General features: G+C 47.0%; 1 protein-coding gene across 7 annotated transcripts in view; it reads left to right on the plus strand.

Moving 5' to 3' along the window:
• ANAPC1 (anaphase promoting complex subunit 1) overlaps positions 1 to 17,416 on the plus strand; it is a 35,167-nt gene extending 17,751 nt beyond the window's left edge. For 6 of the 7 annotated variants that reach the window (XM_062608603.1, XM_062608616.1, XM_062608612.1 and 3 more), the window contains exons 25-47: positions 274 to 500; positions 1,702 to 1,820; positions 2,597 to 2,868; positions 3,746 to 3,980; positions 5,131 to 5,222; positions 5,394 to 5,528; positions 5,670 to 5,752; positions 5,905 to 5,983; positions 6,481 to 6,555; positions 7,280 to 7,356; positions 7,585 to 7,675; positions 7,765 to 7,818; positions 8,103 to 8,296; positions 9,717 to 9,803; positions 10,294 to 10,411; positions 11,233 to 11,310; positions 11,746 to 11,813; positions 13,860 to 13,998; positions 14,375 to 14,461; positions 15,003 to 15,098; positions 15,424 to 15,622; positions 16,074 to 16,208; positions 17,097 to 17,416. In XM_062608603.1, coding sequence (XP_062464587.1) covers positions 274 to 500; positions 1,702 to 1,820; positions 2,597 to 2,868; positions 3,746 to 3,980; positions 5,131 to 5,222; positions 5,394 to 5,528; positions 5,670 to 5,752; positions 5,905 to 5,983; positions 6,481 to 6,555; positions 7,280 to 7,356; positions 7,585 to 7,675; positions 7,765 to 7,818; positions 8,103 to 8,296; positions 9,717 to 9,803; positions 10,294 to 10,411; positions 11,233 to 11,310; positions 11,746 to 11,813; positions 13,860 to 13,998; positions 14,375 to 14,461; positions 15,003 to 15,098; positions 15,424 to 15,622; positions 16,074 to 16,208; positions 17,097 to 17,212 — 2,856 coding nt within the window. In that variant the 3' untranslated portion in view covers positions 17,213 to 17,416. Of the gene's footprint in view, positions 1 to 273; positions 501 to 1,701; positions 1,821 to 2,596; positions 2,869 to 3,745; positions 3,981 to 5,130; positions 5,223 to 5,393; positions 5,529 to 5,669; positions 5,753 to 5,904; positions 5,984 to 6,480; positions 6,556 to 7,279; positions 7,357 to 7,584; positions 7,676 to 7,764; positions 7,819 to 8,102; positions 8,297 to 9,716; positions 9,804 to 10,293; positions 10,412 to 11,232; positions 11,311 to 11,745; positions 11,814 to 13,859; positions 13,999 to 14,374; positions 14,462 to 15,002; positions 15,099 to 15,423; positions 15,623 to 16,073; positions 16,209 to 17,096 lie in introns of those variants that run through there. The other variant, XR_009962820.1, reaches the window with a different exon arrangement.
• The last annotated feature ends 1,128 nt before the right edge of the window (positions 17,417 to 18,544 follow it).

An 18,544-nucleotide genomic window follows, 5' to 3' on the forward strand; every position in this document is an offset into this window, starting at 1 on the left:
CCTGGCTCAGCAGCTGCATCTTTGCAGCAAAACACTTGAGAGGTCACCTCCTGAATGGTAGTTCCGTATCCCCTGTAGACATGCAAAAATACTTGATTACAATGCTCAGAAATTCTGAATCGATGTGCATTGTATTTCCAGCCCCATCCCAGTGCAGGTGCCTGTGCTGAGTGCATTCAGGTTGTGGTGCTGGTATCCGCTGGCTTTCTGACAGTTACCAACATCCATGTGCACTACCAGCAGCAACTTCTTCCTTTCCTCTTGCCCTTGCAGTCTGTGGGCCCAGTGCTGTCCTCTGATATTCCCTCTGGGACTGAATCAGAAGAGGATGAGGATGGAATGAATGACATGAATGAGGAGGTGATGTCCCTGATCTGGAGTGAGGATCTGAGAGTGCAAGAAGTGCGCAGGCTCCTGCAGAGTGCCCGTCCTGTACGTGTCAATGTGGTGCAGATGCCAGAAGCCAGTGACCACGAATACATAGAAGAGAAAGAAAACAGGTAAAGAACTCTCTCTACTTATATCTTTCTTGTTATTATTTCACTTAGGTGAGAAATGGTGTGAATATTGCTATTGACTTAATGAAGCATGTCTTATCACCCAGTGCAATATAACTTAGTCTGAACCCAATGTTAAAGTAGTCAGGCCTGAGCGAAGGACACATAGAAGAGGGTTTGATTTCATGATACGAGTTTTGAAGCTCAGTCTACATCCAAATTCTGCTGTATTTGAGTTGGAGGACTCCTGGGATTGGAGCAAGATATGGCAAAGACTTGTAGTTTAAGCCCCAAACAGTGTGTTGAGCTCAGTTAGGGTTTGAATGCAGATTGTAGCATCTTTTCCTCAGGTTGAAATATAAGCAGGGCCTGCTCTGTAAAGAAAATGCCTCTGTAGCGAATAAAGCATCATCCATCCCCTGCCTAAAACTGCAGAGCCCTTTGCTCAGGGCTGATCTTAGTTCTAAGCAAGGCTTGGATCAGGGGACTTAATTCATTCTACAGAAAGCAAATGCACTGTCCCAACCCTCTCTTTGGTTTGAAACCTCATATTGGAGCCATTCTATACCTGGTGGCCTCACAATTATCCCCATCCTGCTTCTTTATTGCCTTATTTTGGGGGTGTTAAAAAGTATCTGCTTTAAAACACCAGAAGCAAAGCAGACTGCAGAACATCATTAACATGTAAAACAGCCTGCAGAAGTCGGAAACTAAAGGAATGCATCAAACTACAAGCTGAGTAATCTAACAAGTCTAGAAAGTGTTTCCAGAGTAAATCACAGAGAGCTGTGGTCAGCATTCTTGGAAGCACATCATTAATTCAGTGTACAGCTTGTTACTAGATGTGGTCACAGTCATAGCAGGATCCCATACAGCAATCGGCTTGGTTTGCTTTCTCCTTTCACCTTGTTTCTGAGATGGCTGCTGAATTCTCCATAGCACAGATTTATTTAACAGCACCTACCTTGAAGGGAAGTTTCAACATGTTGTCAGCTAAGGAATAGCTTTGAGATTAAACTTCTAAGGACTGAAGATTTGGTTCAGAAGTTTGGCCTGCTAAAAAAGGAAAGATAACACATTATCTCATCAGGGAAAAAATGGTCTGTCCAGTTCCTGTCATCTGTAGGTTCATTTTACATCATGTATTCAGACAAATTATCCATGTTAAGCAGTTGGCTTGGTCTTGCTTTCATCTCCCCACCAGGTTGTTGCAGCTCTGCCAGCGAACCATGGCCCTACCTGTTGGACGAGGGATGTTCACTTTGTTCTCCTATCATCCTGTTCCAACCGAGCAGCTGCCCATCCCGAAGCTGAATCTAACGGGTACGTTGGTCAGTGGTTTAGAATCATGGAATGGTTTGGGTTGAAGGGAGTTTAAAGCTCCTTCAGTTCCAACCCCTTGCCACAGGCAGGGACACCTTCCACCAGAGCAGCTTGCTCCAAGCCCCTGTGTCCAACCTGCCCTTGAACACTGCCAGGGATGGGGCAGCTGCAGCTTCTCTGAGCACCCTGTGCCAGCACCTCACTAGTTTTCCTCCAGAGACATTCATTATTTAACAGAATGTGATGGAGTTTATCCCATTTCTTTCTGAACCGCTTGTGAATTTTGTAGTATCTTTCTACAAAGAGTTGTGCTTTTTGTGAAGAAGTAGCTCTTTCTGGTTTTGGGTCTGCCACCTTGTAGTTTCCTCTCCTGGAATGGTCAAGGGCAGTGTTATGAAACACTGAGATGCTATGTCAGGTGTATTGTGAGAAGCAGAGAGAAGTGAAGCAGCTGGTCAGTGTTGGGGTCATACAGGACACAGATACTGCAAAGTCATAGAATCATAGAATCACCCAGGTTGGAAAAGAGCTTTAAGATCATCAAGCCCAACCATCACCCAGTAATAACGTAACCATTACATTACTCCACATTGGTGGTGTTCTTGCTGTGCTGTGTGTCTTCTGACGTGTCTAAAGATACCTGAGGCTGTCTCAGATCAGAACTGTTACCTCAGAAGCTGTCAGTGTTCACTCACTTGGCACCTTCCTGGAGCTGAACACTGTTTCTGAAGCAGTGTGGCTTTACCTGACTGCTTGACTGGTTCTCTCACCGGCAGGCCGTGCTCCTCCGAGGAACACCACTGTGGACCTGAACAGTGGGAACATCGATGTGCCTCCTAACATGGCTTGCTGGGCCAGCTTTCACAACGGGGTGGCTGCTGGCCTGAAGATAGCACCTGCCTCACAGATAGACTCTGCTTGGATTGTCTACAACAAGCCCAAAATTGCTGAACTCGCGAATGAATACGCTGGCTTCCTTATGGCTCTGGGGCTCAACGGGCATCTCACAAAGCTTGCCACGCTCAACATACATGACTACTTAACTAAGGTGAGCCCTTCCTTCAGAAACAACAGAGAAGTACCTACAGGACTTGAATTCTTTAAAGAAAACAAGACAGAAAATGCAACAGATGTCTTGAAACACTAAGCTGGGAGATTCCTGGTGCAGGAGGATGAGAATTGCTTCCTTAATGTTAGTGGTGCAGGACTTCATTTCTGTTTAAAAGATTTTCAGCAGTTTTGTTACTAAATCATAGAATCCCAGCCTGGTTTGGGTTGGAAGGGGCCTTAAAGCTCATCCAGTTCCAACCCCTGCCACGGGCAAGGACCCCTTCCACTAGAGCAGCTTGCTCCAAGCCCCTGTGTCCAACCTGGCCTTGAACACTGCCAGGGATGGGGCAGCCACAGCTTCTCTGGGCACCCTGTGCCAGTGCCCAGAGAACCTTAAAGGGAAGAACTTCTGCCTTATTTCCAGCCTGAACTTCCCATTTCAGTTTGAACCCATCATCCCTTGTCCTGCCACTTCAGTCCCTAATGAAGAGTCCCTCTTCAGCATCCTTGTAGCCCCCTTCAAGGGGGCTGGAAGCTGCTCTGAGGTCTCCACGCAGCTTCTCTTCTCCAGGCTGAACAGCCCCAGTGTTCTCAGTCTGGCTCCATACAGGAGGTGCTGCAGCCCCTGAGCATCCTCGTGGCCTCCTCTGGACTTGCTCCAACAGCTCCATGTCCTCCTTATGCTGAGGACCCCAGCACTGCACACAGTGCTGCAAGTGGAGTCTGACCAGAGCAGAGCAGAGGAGCAGGATCCCCTCCTTCACTCGTGTTGTGCACAGCTCATTGGGATGGGTGAATGGGACACTGGGACAAGTGTTTTCCCTTGCTGAGCACTTCTGATCTCTTTGGCTGTTGCTCTTTGTTTCCTTTCTCAGGGCCATGAGATGACAAGCATTGGCCTATTGCTTGGTGTGTCGGCTGCCAAGCTGGGCACAATGGATATGGCCATTACGCGCCTCCTGAGCATCCACATACCTGCCCTGCTGCCGCCCACATCCACAGAGCTGGATGTCCCCCACAACGTGCAGGTGGCTGCTGTCATAGGAATAGGCCTTGTCTATCAGGGCACTGCTCACAGGCACACAGCTGAGGTTCTGCTGGCTGAAATAGGTACGTGCTGACACTGGCAGAAGTGGGGTGGGCACTGGGGGAGTCACAGCTTGTGAATGCACAACACATCAGAGAGATGAGCATTTTAACTGTGCGTTTCCCACCACAGTATTCACCTCTCATTTCCCAAACCTCATCGTTTGTGTTCACAGGAGCAGAAGTTACTGTGACCTGTGTGTTTGTGTAGCATAGAACAGTCATTGAATTTAGTAGAAGAAATATGGCAGCAGCATTGCTGGACTTAGATACTTTTTTCTGTCTGGAAATCTTGTCTGATCAGAGGTGTTCTGGAGTGCCAGAGACTTGGTAAAAGGACATCTGTAACTACACATTCCTCCTGACCTGGATGCCATATCTGCAGAGATCCTGACCCCCTGCAGCTTTTGAGCAGACCTGTTGCACACTGTATACCCACATATCTGATGCTCCCCAGACATCTGTTGTTTCTCATATCAGTCCATGAGGTGGCTGCCACTGTAGAAACCAGAGGTGGAGGCACTGGGTGAGGGGAAAAATGCTTTCCTCTTGCAAAGACAAGTCCTTTTGGCTCACTAGGGTGGTGGAAATAGAGCCATGATGTCCTAAGTTCTCCTGTTCTGAATTTTGCTCAACGCTTTCTAAACAGTAGTCAATAAGAGTTGATTCTGAACAGTAAATCTGATCCAAGCTGTGTCCTCATTCTGTGCATAGTTCTTCTGATTTTATTTGTAACACTTAAGTTCTTACTCATGTCTATGTGTAACTTTAGCTAGAAGAGGCTGTTTGGTCTATTAAATAGAGAATGGGATAAAGATAAGGGTGAAATTGTATCTGTTATGATTCTGGTCATTTGATCTGTGTAGTCTTTTCTAGCAGCAGCTTTTGAACTCTGCTGACAGCATTTGGATAGGTTTAGAGGTCTTAAAGTTTGCACAGTTGTAACCTGGCATTTTCACTGTGTCTCTGAACTCCAGCCATACCGTTTAGCAACAAAACCTGGTTCTGGAGGGTTTGTCTTTTGATGATGGGTGGGTTAAGTGACAGTTACTTGTAATTCCACTGAAAACTTTCCTGACTTTTTCCTCATTTCATCAGGAATATAGAGCTTAATTAAACACTGTTACTTGGCTGGAATTCTGGAAGATGAATATCAATGTTTTGTGTTCTCCAGGCCGTCCCCCTGGACCAGAAATGGAGTACTGCACTGACAGAGAGTCCTATTCCCTTGCATCTGGGCTAGCCTTGGGCATGGTTTGCCTGGGGGTAAGTGTCTCAATTGCAACTGCAGTTAGTAGAGGAATCATTATACATTGAAGTGGGGTCATAAGAGCTGTTTCAGCCTTGACTCCCAACTGCCTTGGATGAAAAGCATTTCTGTTCCTCATATAGGAAGGCATTCCCTTATTAATGCTTCTCCTTCTCTTCATCCCTCAGCATGGAAGCAATCTGATAGGCATGTCAGACCTCAATGTTCCCGAGCAGCTTTACCAATACATGGTTGGGGGCCACAGGAGATTCCAGGCAGGGATGCACAGAGAGAAGCACAAGTCTCCCAGTTACCAAATCAAGGTATGTGTTGATTTTTGCATGTTTAAGCTGAAGACAGGAGCAGTTGGAACTCTGAGAGGTCTGTGCCTACACCAGGTGACTTTGAATGTCTGCATCACTGCAGGTTTAGCTGCTCTGAAAGCATGTGTGGTGTTTTCACAGGAGGGAGACACCATAAATGTGGATGTTACTTGTCCTGGTGCCACGCTTGCCCTTGCTATGATCTACCTAAAGACTAACAACAGGTATGAACCTTGGAGTTGCTCAGACATGTAGCAGTGACTTGTGATAGCAGTTTAACCTGCTGTCATGTTGGCGCTGCTTTGTGTGGCTTACTCAGCTTTGTGAGCTGCTGAAATCTGATGTGGAAACCCAATTCCTTTACTGTGCTCTGCAGGTCCATTGCTGACTGGCTTCAAGCCCCAGATACCATGTATTTACTGGACTTTGTCAAACCAGAGTTCCTTTTATTGAGGGTAAGATTTTCTTCTGTGTCATGTCTCAGCCTATTTAGTGATCCAAGAACTGTTACTTGGGTCTTTAAATCCAGCCACATCCAGAATCCTTTTGAGAGCTGGTAAACCCTGTTGCTTGCCAACCAAACTAATACCTGCACTGTTTGCTTGTAGTAAGCCACTTGTCAGGCAGCACTAGACAGAATTTATTGAGGAAACACTTGAATGATACATTTTATGGGGAATGTTAAATGTTTAATAAATTCTTGCTGCTTTTCCTATTAATTATGAATTAATTTCACAATAGAATATAAGTTAGGGCTCAGCATCTAAGCCCATAGTGAATTTTCATCTCCATTTACCACCTAAGGATACAGACTTCGTTATACAGGATTTATTCTGTGGTACTTTTCCCTGTAAGCAGAACTTGCATCTCCTAAAAGCTGCTTTGTCATTTCTGATAGGAATATATACTTTATTTCCTTCCTTATGTCTTTGGCTTTCTCACTTGTTTTCAGACCTTGGCTCGATGCCTGATCCTGTGGGATGACATCTTGCCCAACTCCAAGTGGGTTAACAGCAACGTGCCTCAAGTAGGTATTTATGTTTCATGTGTTTCATTCCCAGTTTTCATCTCACTGGGTTGTTCTGCATGTGAACATTCCCATAGTACATGAGCTGCCCAGGAAAATGTATGTTGTGTTCACATGGCAAGGATGGATGTTGCATTGGATTCCTGGATCGTCATGGGAGCACTGAGGACTCCCATCCCATCATCCTAAAAAGGAGAGGGTGGAGGAGGGATGCAGCTGCTCAAGACACAAAATGGTGCCAGAGAGAGAAAGGGTTTAAACTTATCTCCACACTAACTAAGCAGGAAGTGAGGTGCAACACTGCTTCAGTTTCAGTTGAGCATTAGGAATAACTTTTCAGCAGTGATATTCCAAGATACGTTGTATGGAATTTTAAAGAGCAAATTAGGTCAGTATCTGTCAGAAACACAGGATGCTGATGGTCTGTATGGCCTCTCAGGGTCTCATCCTGTTCTGTTTTCTCTCATATTTGAGTACATACCGAAACACAAATCTTGCCATTGTTTTACAAGTCTTTAAGGGACCAGATCCAGGAGCAGTGAAGGGTATCCCTTTGGATCAGAAGTACAATGGAGCAATAGCATGTAGGGGGAAAAAAACCAAAACACCTTTATATGCCTGTTAAACAGACATGCTTTGTATCACTTATGAACCCTTGATACCCAGTTTCAGTTAGCTAATCGCTTTCTCTGGATTAATGTCACTCTCTCTTATCTTTCTATAGATCATAAGAGAGAACAGTATATCTCTTCAAGCAACAGAGCTGCCTTCATCTGAAGACCTGAGTTTAGAAACCCTGGCGTAAGTAACATGGAAAAAGTTCTGCAAAACACAGCTGAACTCTGTAGAGATACCAGCATGAAAACCCCTCTCCCTTGTTACTGAGGGGATTTTACTCTCTTTTCTCCAAAGGATAAGCCTGTCTCTTTAATTTTTTCCTCTTTTACTACTTCTAAAGGAACTGGAGATGTGTGCTCCGATGAGGACAAGAGAAGCATTGAGTCATTTCTTGCTTGTGTTGTTTCTTAGGCAGGCTCATGTCTACATCATTGCTGGAGCATGTTTGTCACTGGGATTTCGGTTTGCTGGGTCAGAAAATCTGGCAGCATTTAAGTGCTTGGTAAGAAGGTTTATTTTCCCCTTCACTTTCCATTGAGCTGTAACTTATCTTTTGTGTCTGTATTTACTATGCATTTCTCTTCTTTCCAGTACAAATATGCAACAGATTTCCTCAAGTGTTTGTCAGCACCAACAGCTTCAATAGTAAGTTCTTACCAGTTTTCCCTCAGTGAAAAGGAGGTTTTGCTGTGTAATGCACTTTGATAACTCTCACCAAAACCTTAATGGAAACAAAACCATCCCTTTTACTTTTCAACTATCAAATGTGGCAGGGCTGTGAATCATTTTTAAGGACTTTGCTGGTCTCTGCTCTCCCTCACTCTGTAGAATGTGGTTTTGAACTCTGGGGTAGAAAGCAGTGCATTAGGTCAAGCAGAAGCGTGTGTTTGACCGCAGAAGTAATAATGCTCTCCCTATTCCGCTTGAAGACAGGTCACTATAACCTCGAAACGTGCTTGAGTGTGCTGCTGCTGGCTCTTGCAATGGTGATGGCTGGCTCTGGAAACCTCAAAGTCCTTCAGCTTTGCCGATTCATGCACAAGAAGACAGGTGGAGAGATGAACTATGGGTTCCACCTGGCTCACCACATGGCTTTGGGGCTACTCTTCCTGGGAGGAGGAAGGTAACTTCCCATTCCCAAAGACAAGGGTTTTACCTTTCACCTCTCCTGCAAAGCTTTAGTAGTGGGCACATCACTTGATTTAATAACATCTGGCTGCAGACCAGTAACGAGTGGGGTCCCTCAGGGATCGGGGTTGGGACCGGTCTTGTTCAACATCTTTGTCGCTGCCATGGGCAGTGGGATTGAGCGCGCCCTCAGCGAGTTTGCCGATGACACCGAGCTGTGTGGTTCGGTTGATACCCTGGAGGGAAGGAATGCCATCCAGAGGGACCTCGACACACTTGTGAGGTGGGCTGATGCCAACCTCATGGAGTTTAACCATGCCACGTGCAAGGTCCTACACCTGGGTGGGAGCAATCCCAGGCACAGCTGCAGGTTGGGCAGAGAAGAGATTCAGAGCAGCCCAAGGAGAAGGACTTGGGGGTGTTGGTTGATGAGAAAATGAACATGAGCCGGCTTCAGTGTGCGCTCGCAGCCCAGAAAGCAACCGTATCCTGGGCTGCATCCAAAGGAGCATGACCAGCAGGGCGAAGGAGGTGATCCTGCCCCTCTGCTCTGCTCTCGTGAGACCTCACCTGGAGCATTGTGTGCAGTTCTGGTGTCCTCAACATAAAAAGGACATGGAACTGTTGGAACAAGTCCAGAGGAGGCCACGAGGATGATCAGGGACTGGAGCACCTCCTGTATGGAGACAGGCTGAGAAAGTTGGGGCTGTTCAGCCTGGAGAAGAGAAGCTGTGTGGAGACCTCAGAGCAGCTTCCAGTGTCTGAAGGGGGGCTGTAGGGATGCTGGGGAGGGGCTCTTCATTAGGGACTGTAGTGACAGGACAAGGGGTAACGGGTTAAAACTTAAACAGGGGAAGTTTAGATTGTATATAAGGAAGAAGTTCTTTCCTGTGAGGGTGGTGAGGCACTGGAATGGGTTGCCCAGGGAGGTTGTGAATGCTCCATCTCTGGCAGTGTTCAAGGCCAGGTAGGACAGGCCTTGGGTGCCATGGTTTAGTGTGAGGTGTCCCTGCCCATGGCAGGAGGGTTGGAACTGGATGGTCTTAAGGTCCTTTCCAACCCTAACTGTTCTATGATTCTATGATCTGGATGCATAAAATCATTGAATCATATAATCAACTAGGTTGGAAAAGACCTTTAAGATCAAGTCCAGCCGTCTTCTGTTGCAAATGGAAGTCCTGTTTTCTTCTAGATACTGCATCATTTACATGCTATAGGAAAGTTCCTGGCTTGTGGTTTGTGTTTATTTCCTACCAGTACATGGTTATTTCCTGTTCTGCAGGAACACATTTGTAACTTCCTTACCTATGTGTACTTTACAACTGTTCTTCCCTTCCCTGGGACACCAAAATGCTTTGAACACCTCTGGCCAGTGTTTGTTAGCACAGAAATTAATAGATAATGTTGTTCTGCAGATACTCACTGAGCACTTCCAACTCCTCCATTGCTGCTCTCCTCTGTGCTCTGTACCCACACTTCCCGGTTCACAGCACGGACAATCGGTAAGTTCGCAAGGGTTCATGTTTCCTGCAGCTCAGTCATCTTACAAAGCTGTTACCTAGAGGCAGGTGATCCAGAATTTGTACCTACGTGCTCTGCAAATCAATGTTTGGAGGTTTAAACAAACAAGTGGAAAACAGAAGAAGTAAGTGAAGATACAAGGTGATGGTAGTGATCTTTGAGCAGTGAGGAACTGCAGGCAGGTTTCTGCAGGCTCTAAGCTCTGCTCCTGGGACTTGACTGTTCCAGTTTGCTCAGCTGAAAAGATTTTCATGCAGGATCTGTTCATGTGTGACTCTGAATTGGTTTTAGTTACAATTCATTACTCCTGTTCTGTTAGCTAACGCATTAGAAAAATCCCAAACCAGTAATACAGTAGTATTACTCCAGGTTTCTCTGCTGGATTTGCCTATTGAGCTGTGTGGAGTTGGTGTTTGGGGGTTATTCCCTGCCTGCTCTGCACGGTGCTGAATTCCTTATTCCCACACCCAGGTACCACCTTCAGGCTCTGCGTCACCTCTACGTGCTGGCAGCAGAGCCGAGGCTCTTGACGCCGGTTGATGTGGATTCAAACACTCCTTGCTATGCACTGATAGAGGTGACATATAAGGTAAAGTGTCTGGAGGAGTGAGGGCCTTTGAGAAGGTCGGGGAGAGAGCTGAAGGCTCTCTGCCAAAGGTGTGCTCTTCTCATTGTTGTGGTCAGCAGTCTTGGTTTGCGTTCAGCTTGTGGTGGAGAGGAGCCAAAATGTACACAAGTAATAGAAGGGTCATGCTCAGCCCACTCAAACCTTACGTGTGCTTTGATGTCACCTTGAGAGCAGAATACAGGGCAAGGAGAAGGCACCACAAAGTCTTCAAACAGTTGTGCAATGACTGACCCAGTATCCTCTTTAGAAGGAGTAATGGCTTTCAAAGGCACAGAGGTGGTTGGAGCCATCCGTGGTTTGAAAAGCCTTCTAACTCTGCTGAAATGGGCAACTTACCATTTATCCATGGTGTTTGGATGATGTGTCTTTTAGGAAAGGTTCCTTTTTATGGGCTTTATTTTGTACAGGCTCATTTGAGACAGATGATGCTTATAAAGGGACTAAAGAAAGGGATTTCAGGTGAGAAGAGGTGCAGCATAGATCCCTTGTGTCTCTGGCAGAGTTCTGCATGTTCAGGACACAGTTTATTATTCAAACGTTCAGATTTCAGTTGAAGTGTGCCTGACTTGCACAATGTTGTGTTGATACATTGATGGGAAATACCTTTAGTTTAGGCTTATGTTTCCTGACATAAAGGTAATGCTAAGTCATGTAGTTACTCAGAACTGAGGAACAGAAACTGACTGAAGCTGCCAGTGGAGTTGTTGAAAATGAGATGAAAGTTTTCTTTCTTTTCACACAAAAATGAGCTTTACTAATGTGTGAACGCTGGTGTTTTGAAGGGCACACAGTGGTATGCAGAAGCCACCGAGGAACTGATGGCACCCACGCTCCTTCCAGAGCTTCACTTACTGAAGCAGGTAAAGGAAGTCTCCCTTTTAATGAAGAACTTAATCACTCACTTTGTGTCACAAGCAGTGCAAGAACAGATGGAGTGACCTTTCTTTGATTCCCTGTCCAACCTTAGCCAGACTCTGGACAATGCTGTCCCATAGTAATGGCTCCAAAGACAAGTCTGTCACTGTGGAGAATGTGTTCAGTCATGCCACATGCTTCTCTTTGGTCTTTATCATAGTGCTTTCAAGATCTGTTGTAGCAGGGAGTTCCCTGTGCCAGCAAGCTTTGCTGTAGGACAGCAAAACTAGGTGCTCTTCTTTCTGAGTTTTCTGGGTGGGCAGCACTGCAGAAGGGCACATGCTATTGTAAGGGCTGAGGAAGAGCTGTAGACTTGGGTACAGACTCTTTCATTTAATGATTCTGGCTATATCTAGTAACAACAATACTTCCATTGACAGATCAGAGTGAAAGGACCACGGTACTGGGAATTACTAATAGATCTAAGCAAGGGAACAAATCACCTGAAGTAAGTATTCTTTATAACACATTATAGTACAGTGCTTGACTGACTAATAACCTTGTAGTAATAGTTTTCAAGTGCTTTTTTAAAGCATCCTGTACTCGTAACACCTACAGTTTAGAAAGAAGTCTGGTTGTGATGGCTTCACTGTTGTGCTGACAGCACTTCAGGGTGAAGAAAGAAACTGCGTAGTTGGTTTCACCTCTTGATGTGAATAACTCGTGCAAAAACAGAGCAGGGGAAAACCTGATAGTAGAAACCGCAGCTATTGGGATTGAGTGGGACCAGAAACCCTCTTCAACTCGTGCTTTTAGTTTAGTTTTGAGTTGATGTGATGTCATGTTTCCCAGACTGTTGCTACAGTGGTTCAGTAACTGTTACTGCTTTTCTCACGTGAAGTATACAAAGTGCTGCTGCTGCCTTTCACCTCTCCATTTAAATGTGTGGCAACTGAAAAACAGAAGTCTTACCAGAATACACTATCTGTGGGTAACATCATTCTCATCTTTGCCCCTAACAGCCTACGGCATAACTTGCTGCTGTGAGTAGTGCTGAGAAGCCAGCTGCATCTTTCATCAGTAACATGGGTTTTCTAGTTCATTCAGCTGCTTCTGCTGAGATTAAATTAGGCACCACAACGCAACATCTCTGGGTCCTGCCTTTAACCATGACAGGCAGGACTGATGTGGAATGCACATATGGATGCATTTGCTGCACCAAAGCTCCAGAAGGCAGCCTTGTGGCTTCACTTTACCACACTCAAGTGCTTGTTTGTCCAAAAGAGCCTTCCTGCACTGCCACAAACCAGGGTGGGTGACTGAAGAGCTTGCTGCTTTTGGGACTTATCTGTTCTTACCTGTTCTCCAGCTGCTTTGAATCTGTCACATCATCTCCTCAGCCCATTAGAGCAGCAGGGACCTGCCTGGCACATGTGTGAGAAATAATCTTCCCTATCTTACTACCTGTGAATTGCTCTATATTGTTATGCAAAGCAGTTTCAATACAAACAGGTCAGTTATTTTAAGGATGCCCTTCATGGTGCAACTGATACTCCAGATGAGGTAAACACGCAGCTGCTGTGCAATAGTGTCACTCTGAGCTGCTGCACACTTTTGTTGTTGGCTTGGTCAAGAATAGCAGTGTTGGTTGCGTTTCTGGTTTGGGGGGTTATTGGTTTGGTTTTCAATGAAGAAAGGAGCACCACCTGTGGATACCAGCTTGCATGGTTTTCCTTGGTGCTGGAACTCATCCTAGGGGAGTCTGACAGGAACCTGCAATGGCTTCGGGAAGTTATATTCCTTATACCAGTAAGGCTTATCCTTTTTTATCACCAGTGCCTGCCACCACATCACCATTTGATAGCAGCCTGCCCTCTGAAGATACCAAGTTTTCTATATGTACATGACTGAGCCAGGGTTTACATTATCAGGACGAAGCCTACATGGGGACACTGGCCTCTTGAGGGTTCCCAAACACAAGAGGAATGTGGAGCTGTTGGAGCAAGGCCAAAGGAGGCCACGGAGATGCTGCGAGGGCTGGAGCAGCTCTGCTCTGGAGCCAGGCTGAGAGAGCTGGGCTGGGGCAGCCTGGAGAAGAGAAGGCTCCTGAAGGGGAGACCTGAGAGAAGCTCCAGTGCCTAAAGGGGCTGCAGGAAAGCTGGAGAGGGGCTTGGGACAAGGGATGGAGGGACAGGCCAAGGGGAATGGCTTGAACCTGCCCAAGGGGAGACTGAGCTGAGCTCTTAGGCAGAAGCTCTTCCCTGTGAGGGTGCTGAGGCGCTGGCACAGGGTGCCCAGAGAAGCTGTGGCTGCCCCATCCCTGGCAATGCTCAAGGCCAGGTTGGACACAGGGGCTTGGAGCAAGCTGCTCCAGTGGAAGGGGTCCCTGCCCATGGCAGGGGGTTGGAACTGGGTGAGCTTTAAGGTCCCTTCCAACCCAAACCAGGCTGGGATTCTATGAGCCTATGATACTATTGCATCTAAACTGTTGGAGGTCACGTTTCCTTCACTGTGTATGTGCACTGATGTAAAGCCAACACTGTTGTTGTTGCAGATCAATTCTTTCCAAGGGTGGTGTCCTGTACGTGAAGCTGAGAGCAGGGCAGCTCTCCTACAAGGAGGACCCCATGGGCTGGCGCAGCCTCTTAGCACAGACTGTCACTCACCGCAACTCAGAAGCTCGGGCGTTCAAGGTATTGCTCCCAAACTGCATTCCTGGCAGGAATGCTGCCTCTGGGAAGGCTGAGGGAAGCACAGCAGGTCCTGCTGTGTTCCTTACCTCCAGCGTTTGGCTCTGCCACATGGTTATGAGTAAGAAGTTACTTGCTTTGCTTGAGGGAAAGGAAGTGTGGTGGCTTTCACAGAGCATGCAATGAGCTTGAGCTAAGAATGGGTGTTTGCTGTGGGCAGACAGAAGTGTTGGACCCAGTTTGCTCACAGTGTGCTTTATGTAGGTTCCAGTCTTGTCACTTGTGGGCTGGGGAAGGAAGGATTGGGTATAAATCGCTACTACATTTGAGCAGTAAACCCAAAATGTTCATTTTATGTGTGTTTTGATCTGGTTTTTAGCCAGAAGCAATTTCAGCTTTCACCTCTGATCCTGCTCTGTTTTCATTTGCTGATTACTTCTGCAAACCAACTGGGAACATGGGCCAGGTATGATGCCTACGTGTGGACTAGCATGGTTTCTTGCTTGCAGGAATAACACATGGGGAAAATCTACATTAAACTGAGGAACAGAATTCATTCCTTCGGGTCATGGAGATGGGAATATTCCAAGGGACTTTTTTTATAACATGAAGGTCTAAAACAGTAACTTCTTGTTGGCATTTTTTATATCACAGTTGCTGCTAGTTGTGTCCAGTAGTTGTATTCATTGCAGAATGTGTTTAACAAGTACTGAAAGCCCTGTGCAGTGTCCTGGAGCATTTAGGTGAAGTCACTGCTGAAGGGTTAGGGTGTTTTACACTCTATTTCTTTGCACTAAACAACTTGAGGGAGTAAAATCCAGCCACTTCAGGCCTACTTTTAATAAGCCCAAGAATGAAAGTGAGCTGTGTAGCTTTGTCAGCTACCACTCATTGATGCAGTGTCAGTGCATGGGTTAACTTTAATGGAAGGAAATGTGAGCAAAGCAAGAACCTGAAATCAAGTGTCGCCAGCACGTGCTCTGTGTTAAACATGTGTCTTTTATCAGAAACAGGAAATCCTGGATCTTTTCTCTTCAATTCTTTACGAGTGTGTTACCCAAGAAAATCCAGAGATGCTGCCCACCTACATAGCCATAGATCAGGTGGAGTAAACTCTTGCTTTCTTAAAGCTACACTTGGGCAAAGAGGATTGGGTTTGCATGTGCTTTCATAGAGGACAGAGAGGAAGAAGGGGAGACATTAGTGATAGCAGAGATTTTAAAAGCTGGAACATAGTCTGAGGTAATGAGAACTGAAACTGCACAAGAAGCATTAACTGGCAGCTTCTCAGTGGGTGCTGAGGAGGGTGGCCCTTGCAAGGTGGGGTTTGAGAATTCATTCACTCGGTGTCTGAGACAGCAGTGAGCAATATCGCTTCCCTCCTCCACTTCACACTCTCACAGTCACTTTGTGTTTCCCCTCCACTAGGCTGTAAGGAGGTTAGAACGAAAAGAGATGTCTGAGACGTTTGAGCTGTGGCAGATAAAGCTGGTGTTGGAGTTCTTCAGCTCCCGAAGTCACCAGGAGAGGATGAGCAGGAATCCCAACCGAGGGCTCTTCATGAACTCCGAATTTCTGCCCGTGATGAAGTGCACAATAGATAACACATTGGATCAGTGGCTTCAAGGTATAGAGGAGAAAGCTTTAGTCCTCCAGCCATGGTTGGCATTTAGTGTTCTTATCTTCTTGCTGATCAAGGTTGACTTTTCTTGTCTCAAAAGTACTGAAAACTGATAACTGAAGGGAAGGCACTTGTGTGTCAGCATAAACCAACATGGTTTCAGTTTTGTGCATTTGGTGTGAAGCATTGACTGTACTGGGGGGAAGTTTAGTTAACGTGGAAGGTTTTGCTTCCCAGAGAAAACGCTTTCCTGATACCACACTGGGAGAACTTTCTAGAAGCAAAAGCAAGGGATGATCACAGCAGAGAGGAGGGTGGCCATGGCAGCAGGAGGAAGGTTTGCAAACACACCCTTTGCTCACCTTCTGGGGGGAGATGGAGACTCTTTTTCTGTGGAGGTGGTGTTGTCTTGCCTTTCTGCTCCCTCAGTTTCACCAGGACATGTTGTGTGTTACAGCTGGAGGGGATGTGTCTCTGCATTCCTATCTCAGTGGGCAGCCCACAGAGGTATCTCAGCTCAGCATGCTGGCTTGCTTCCTCATCTACCACTCTGTCCCCACGCCGGGCCAGCTGGCTGCTGGTGGCTTGGAAGGTAAGACCGGGATGACAGCGTCCTCTGAAAGCTGGTCCTCTGGTGTTTAGTCTTTGTCTCAAATTAAAGGTACCAACTTTATGCAGGGCTAAAGAAGCCAAAATTAGCCTAGATACAAAAAGCCTCAGCTTTTGCCTGACCTGCAGTTAAGGATGTTCTTGCAGGCAGCAGTTAGAGGAGGTGTGACAGGGGGAAGTGTTCTTTGTGTTGAGCTGGCCATATCCTGAACGTCCTTAAATCTTTCCTATAAGCACCTCTTCAGGCAGTCACCAGCTCCTCTATATTTCCATCCTGATTTGGGATCCAGGGAAATCCTGCACCCATTCACGAGGCAGCTGCTCCTCTCTCCCTCCATCAGCCCAGGCTGGGGATACGCCAGCCCTCTGCTTGCCTAAGGTTTGTCAGCTTGTGATAGAAATGCAGCTGCACTTTGATATGGGGAACTGAGGCTTGCTTAGCAGTATGAGAGGAATGTTCCCACCTCAGTGGTGAGAGAAGGCTGAGGCTGAAGGCTTCCTGCAGGCTACAGCCCCCCAGCCTGGAGAGTGGCACGCTGAGAGTACAGGATGTCTCATCTTGGGTGATCTCTAGTTGGGTGCTTGCGTGTTTGTTCAGGTCAAAAGACCTTTGTGGAAATCCAACTTTTCCCAGTCTTCTCTGTCTGTTACACACCTCTGTTCTGGGATTCCCTGCCACCCTAATGGAATTGGGATTTTGTAACATTCTGTTATAAAAACTTACTGTTTAACCAGTGTTGCAACAAAATGAGCAGCGGTGAACATCTCTCCTGAGCCACCCCGACTGCTGTTTGCTCTCCCTCTGCGGCACTCCTTTCTTGGGCATTACACCTGGACGTGCTCATTTTCCTTCCTTCTTTCTTCTCTTTAGGAAGCACAAACTTCTCCGAGCTGCTTCTGAAGTTCAAGCAGTTGAATATGCCAGTCCGTGCACTACTGAGGCTCGCTCCTCTGCTCCTCAGAAACCCACAGGCCATGGTGCTGTAGCTGCAGGAGGGCAGAGCTCTGTGTTGGTCAGTGCTTTTCAATACCAGGTAAAACGTACTTGATTTTGTAGCTTCTCAAACAACGTTGGCTTCAAACCTGTCCCTGGATGTGGGGACTGTGACCAGGAGTTATTTATAAATTGTTACAATGGATTCAAAAGAAATTGTAAAAGTGAACTGAGAATAAATTTACTTTTGTAACTAAGGGGTCTTTACAAACGTGTGGGGTTTGGGGGGTTCTGGAAAGCCCTTGGCTGGGAACTGAACAATCTCCTTGTTGTTGTAAATACTTTGCTTGTCTTTTATCTTTGCCTTCACGAGGGACTGTGGACTGCAGGAGAGAGGCAGCTCAGGAGGCTCTTGCACAAGAGGGACATGGAACTGTTGGAGGGAGGCCAGAGGAGGCCACGGAGCTGCTGCAAGGGCTGGAGCAGCTCTGCTCTGGAGCCAGGCTGAGAGAGCTGGGCTGGGGCAGCCTGGAGAAGAGAAGGCTCCTGAAGGGGAGACCTGAGAGCAGCTCCAGTGCCTGAAGGGGCTGCAGGAAAGCTGGAGAGGGGCTTGGGACAAGGGATGGAGGGACAGGCCAAGGGGAATGGCTTGAACCTGCCAGGGAGACTGAGCTGAGCTCTTAGGCAGAAGCTCTTCCCTGTGAGGGTGCTGAGGCGCTGGCCCAGGGTGCCCAGAGAAGCTGTGGCTGCCCCATCCCTGGCAGTGTTCAAGGCCAGGTTGGACACAGGGGCTTGGAGCAAGCTGCTCCAGTGGAAGGGGTCTCTGCCCGTGGCAGGGGTTGGAGCTGGAGGAGCTTTAAGGTCCCTTCAACACAAATCTTTCTATGATAAGGTGCCAAACTTGCTTGTCCTCTTGGGTCTCCTGCTGGAAAGGAAAAGGAACCACGTGGCCTGCTGCTCACATGGTGCTGAGCGTGCTCTTCAGCATCTGGCATCATCTTTCAGTCTCATTCATGGGATTTACTTTATTTGTGGGTCTCAAGCCTACTGTACATCCTCCGTAAGCACGAACTGCTCTGCTCTACTCATCACTCCACACTCACTACTGCACTGTTTACGTCTTTGTTTCTTTCCTCCTCTTTGTTCTGCAATTAGTCAGTGGCTGCTGAGCAGGCACCTGCCTCCAGCACGTTACGTTATGTCTGGGCAAGGGCTGAAACTACAGACACACCACTTCAATAACCGGGCACTCATCTGGGTTCCCTTCATCTCCGCTCGCTGCTGCCTTCTGTGTTCCCCAGAGCACTGAGCTTGGAGCGGGGCTGGTTCCAGGTTTGCTCGGGGCAGGCCAGGCACTTAATTTGTCATTAAAGAGGTGGAGTTGC

This window comes from Pezoporus occidentalis, unplaced genomic scaffold (assembly GCF_034315485.1).
Source record: "Pezoporus occidentalis ecotype Australia unplaced genomic scaffold, CSIRO_AGI_Poc_V1 ctg10, whole genome shotgun sequence".
In the NCBI taxonomy this organism is placed as follows: Eukaryota; Metazoa; Chordata; class Aves; order Psittaciformes; family Psittacidae; genus Pezoporus; species Pezoporus occidentalis.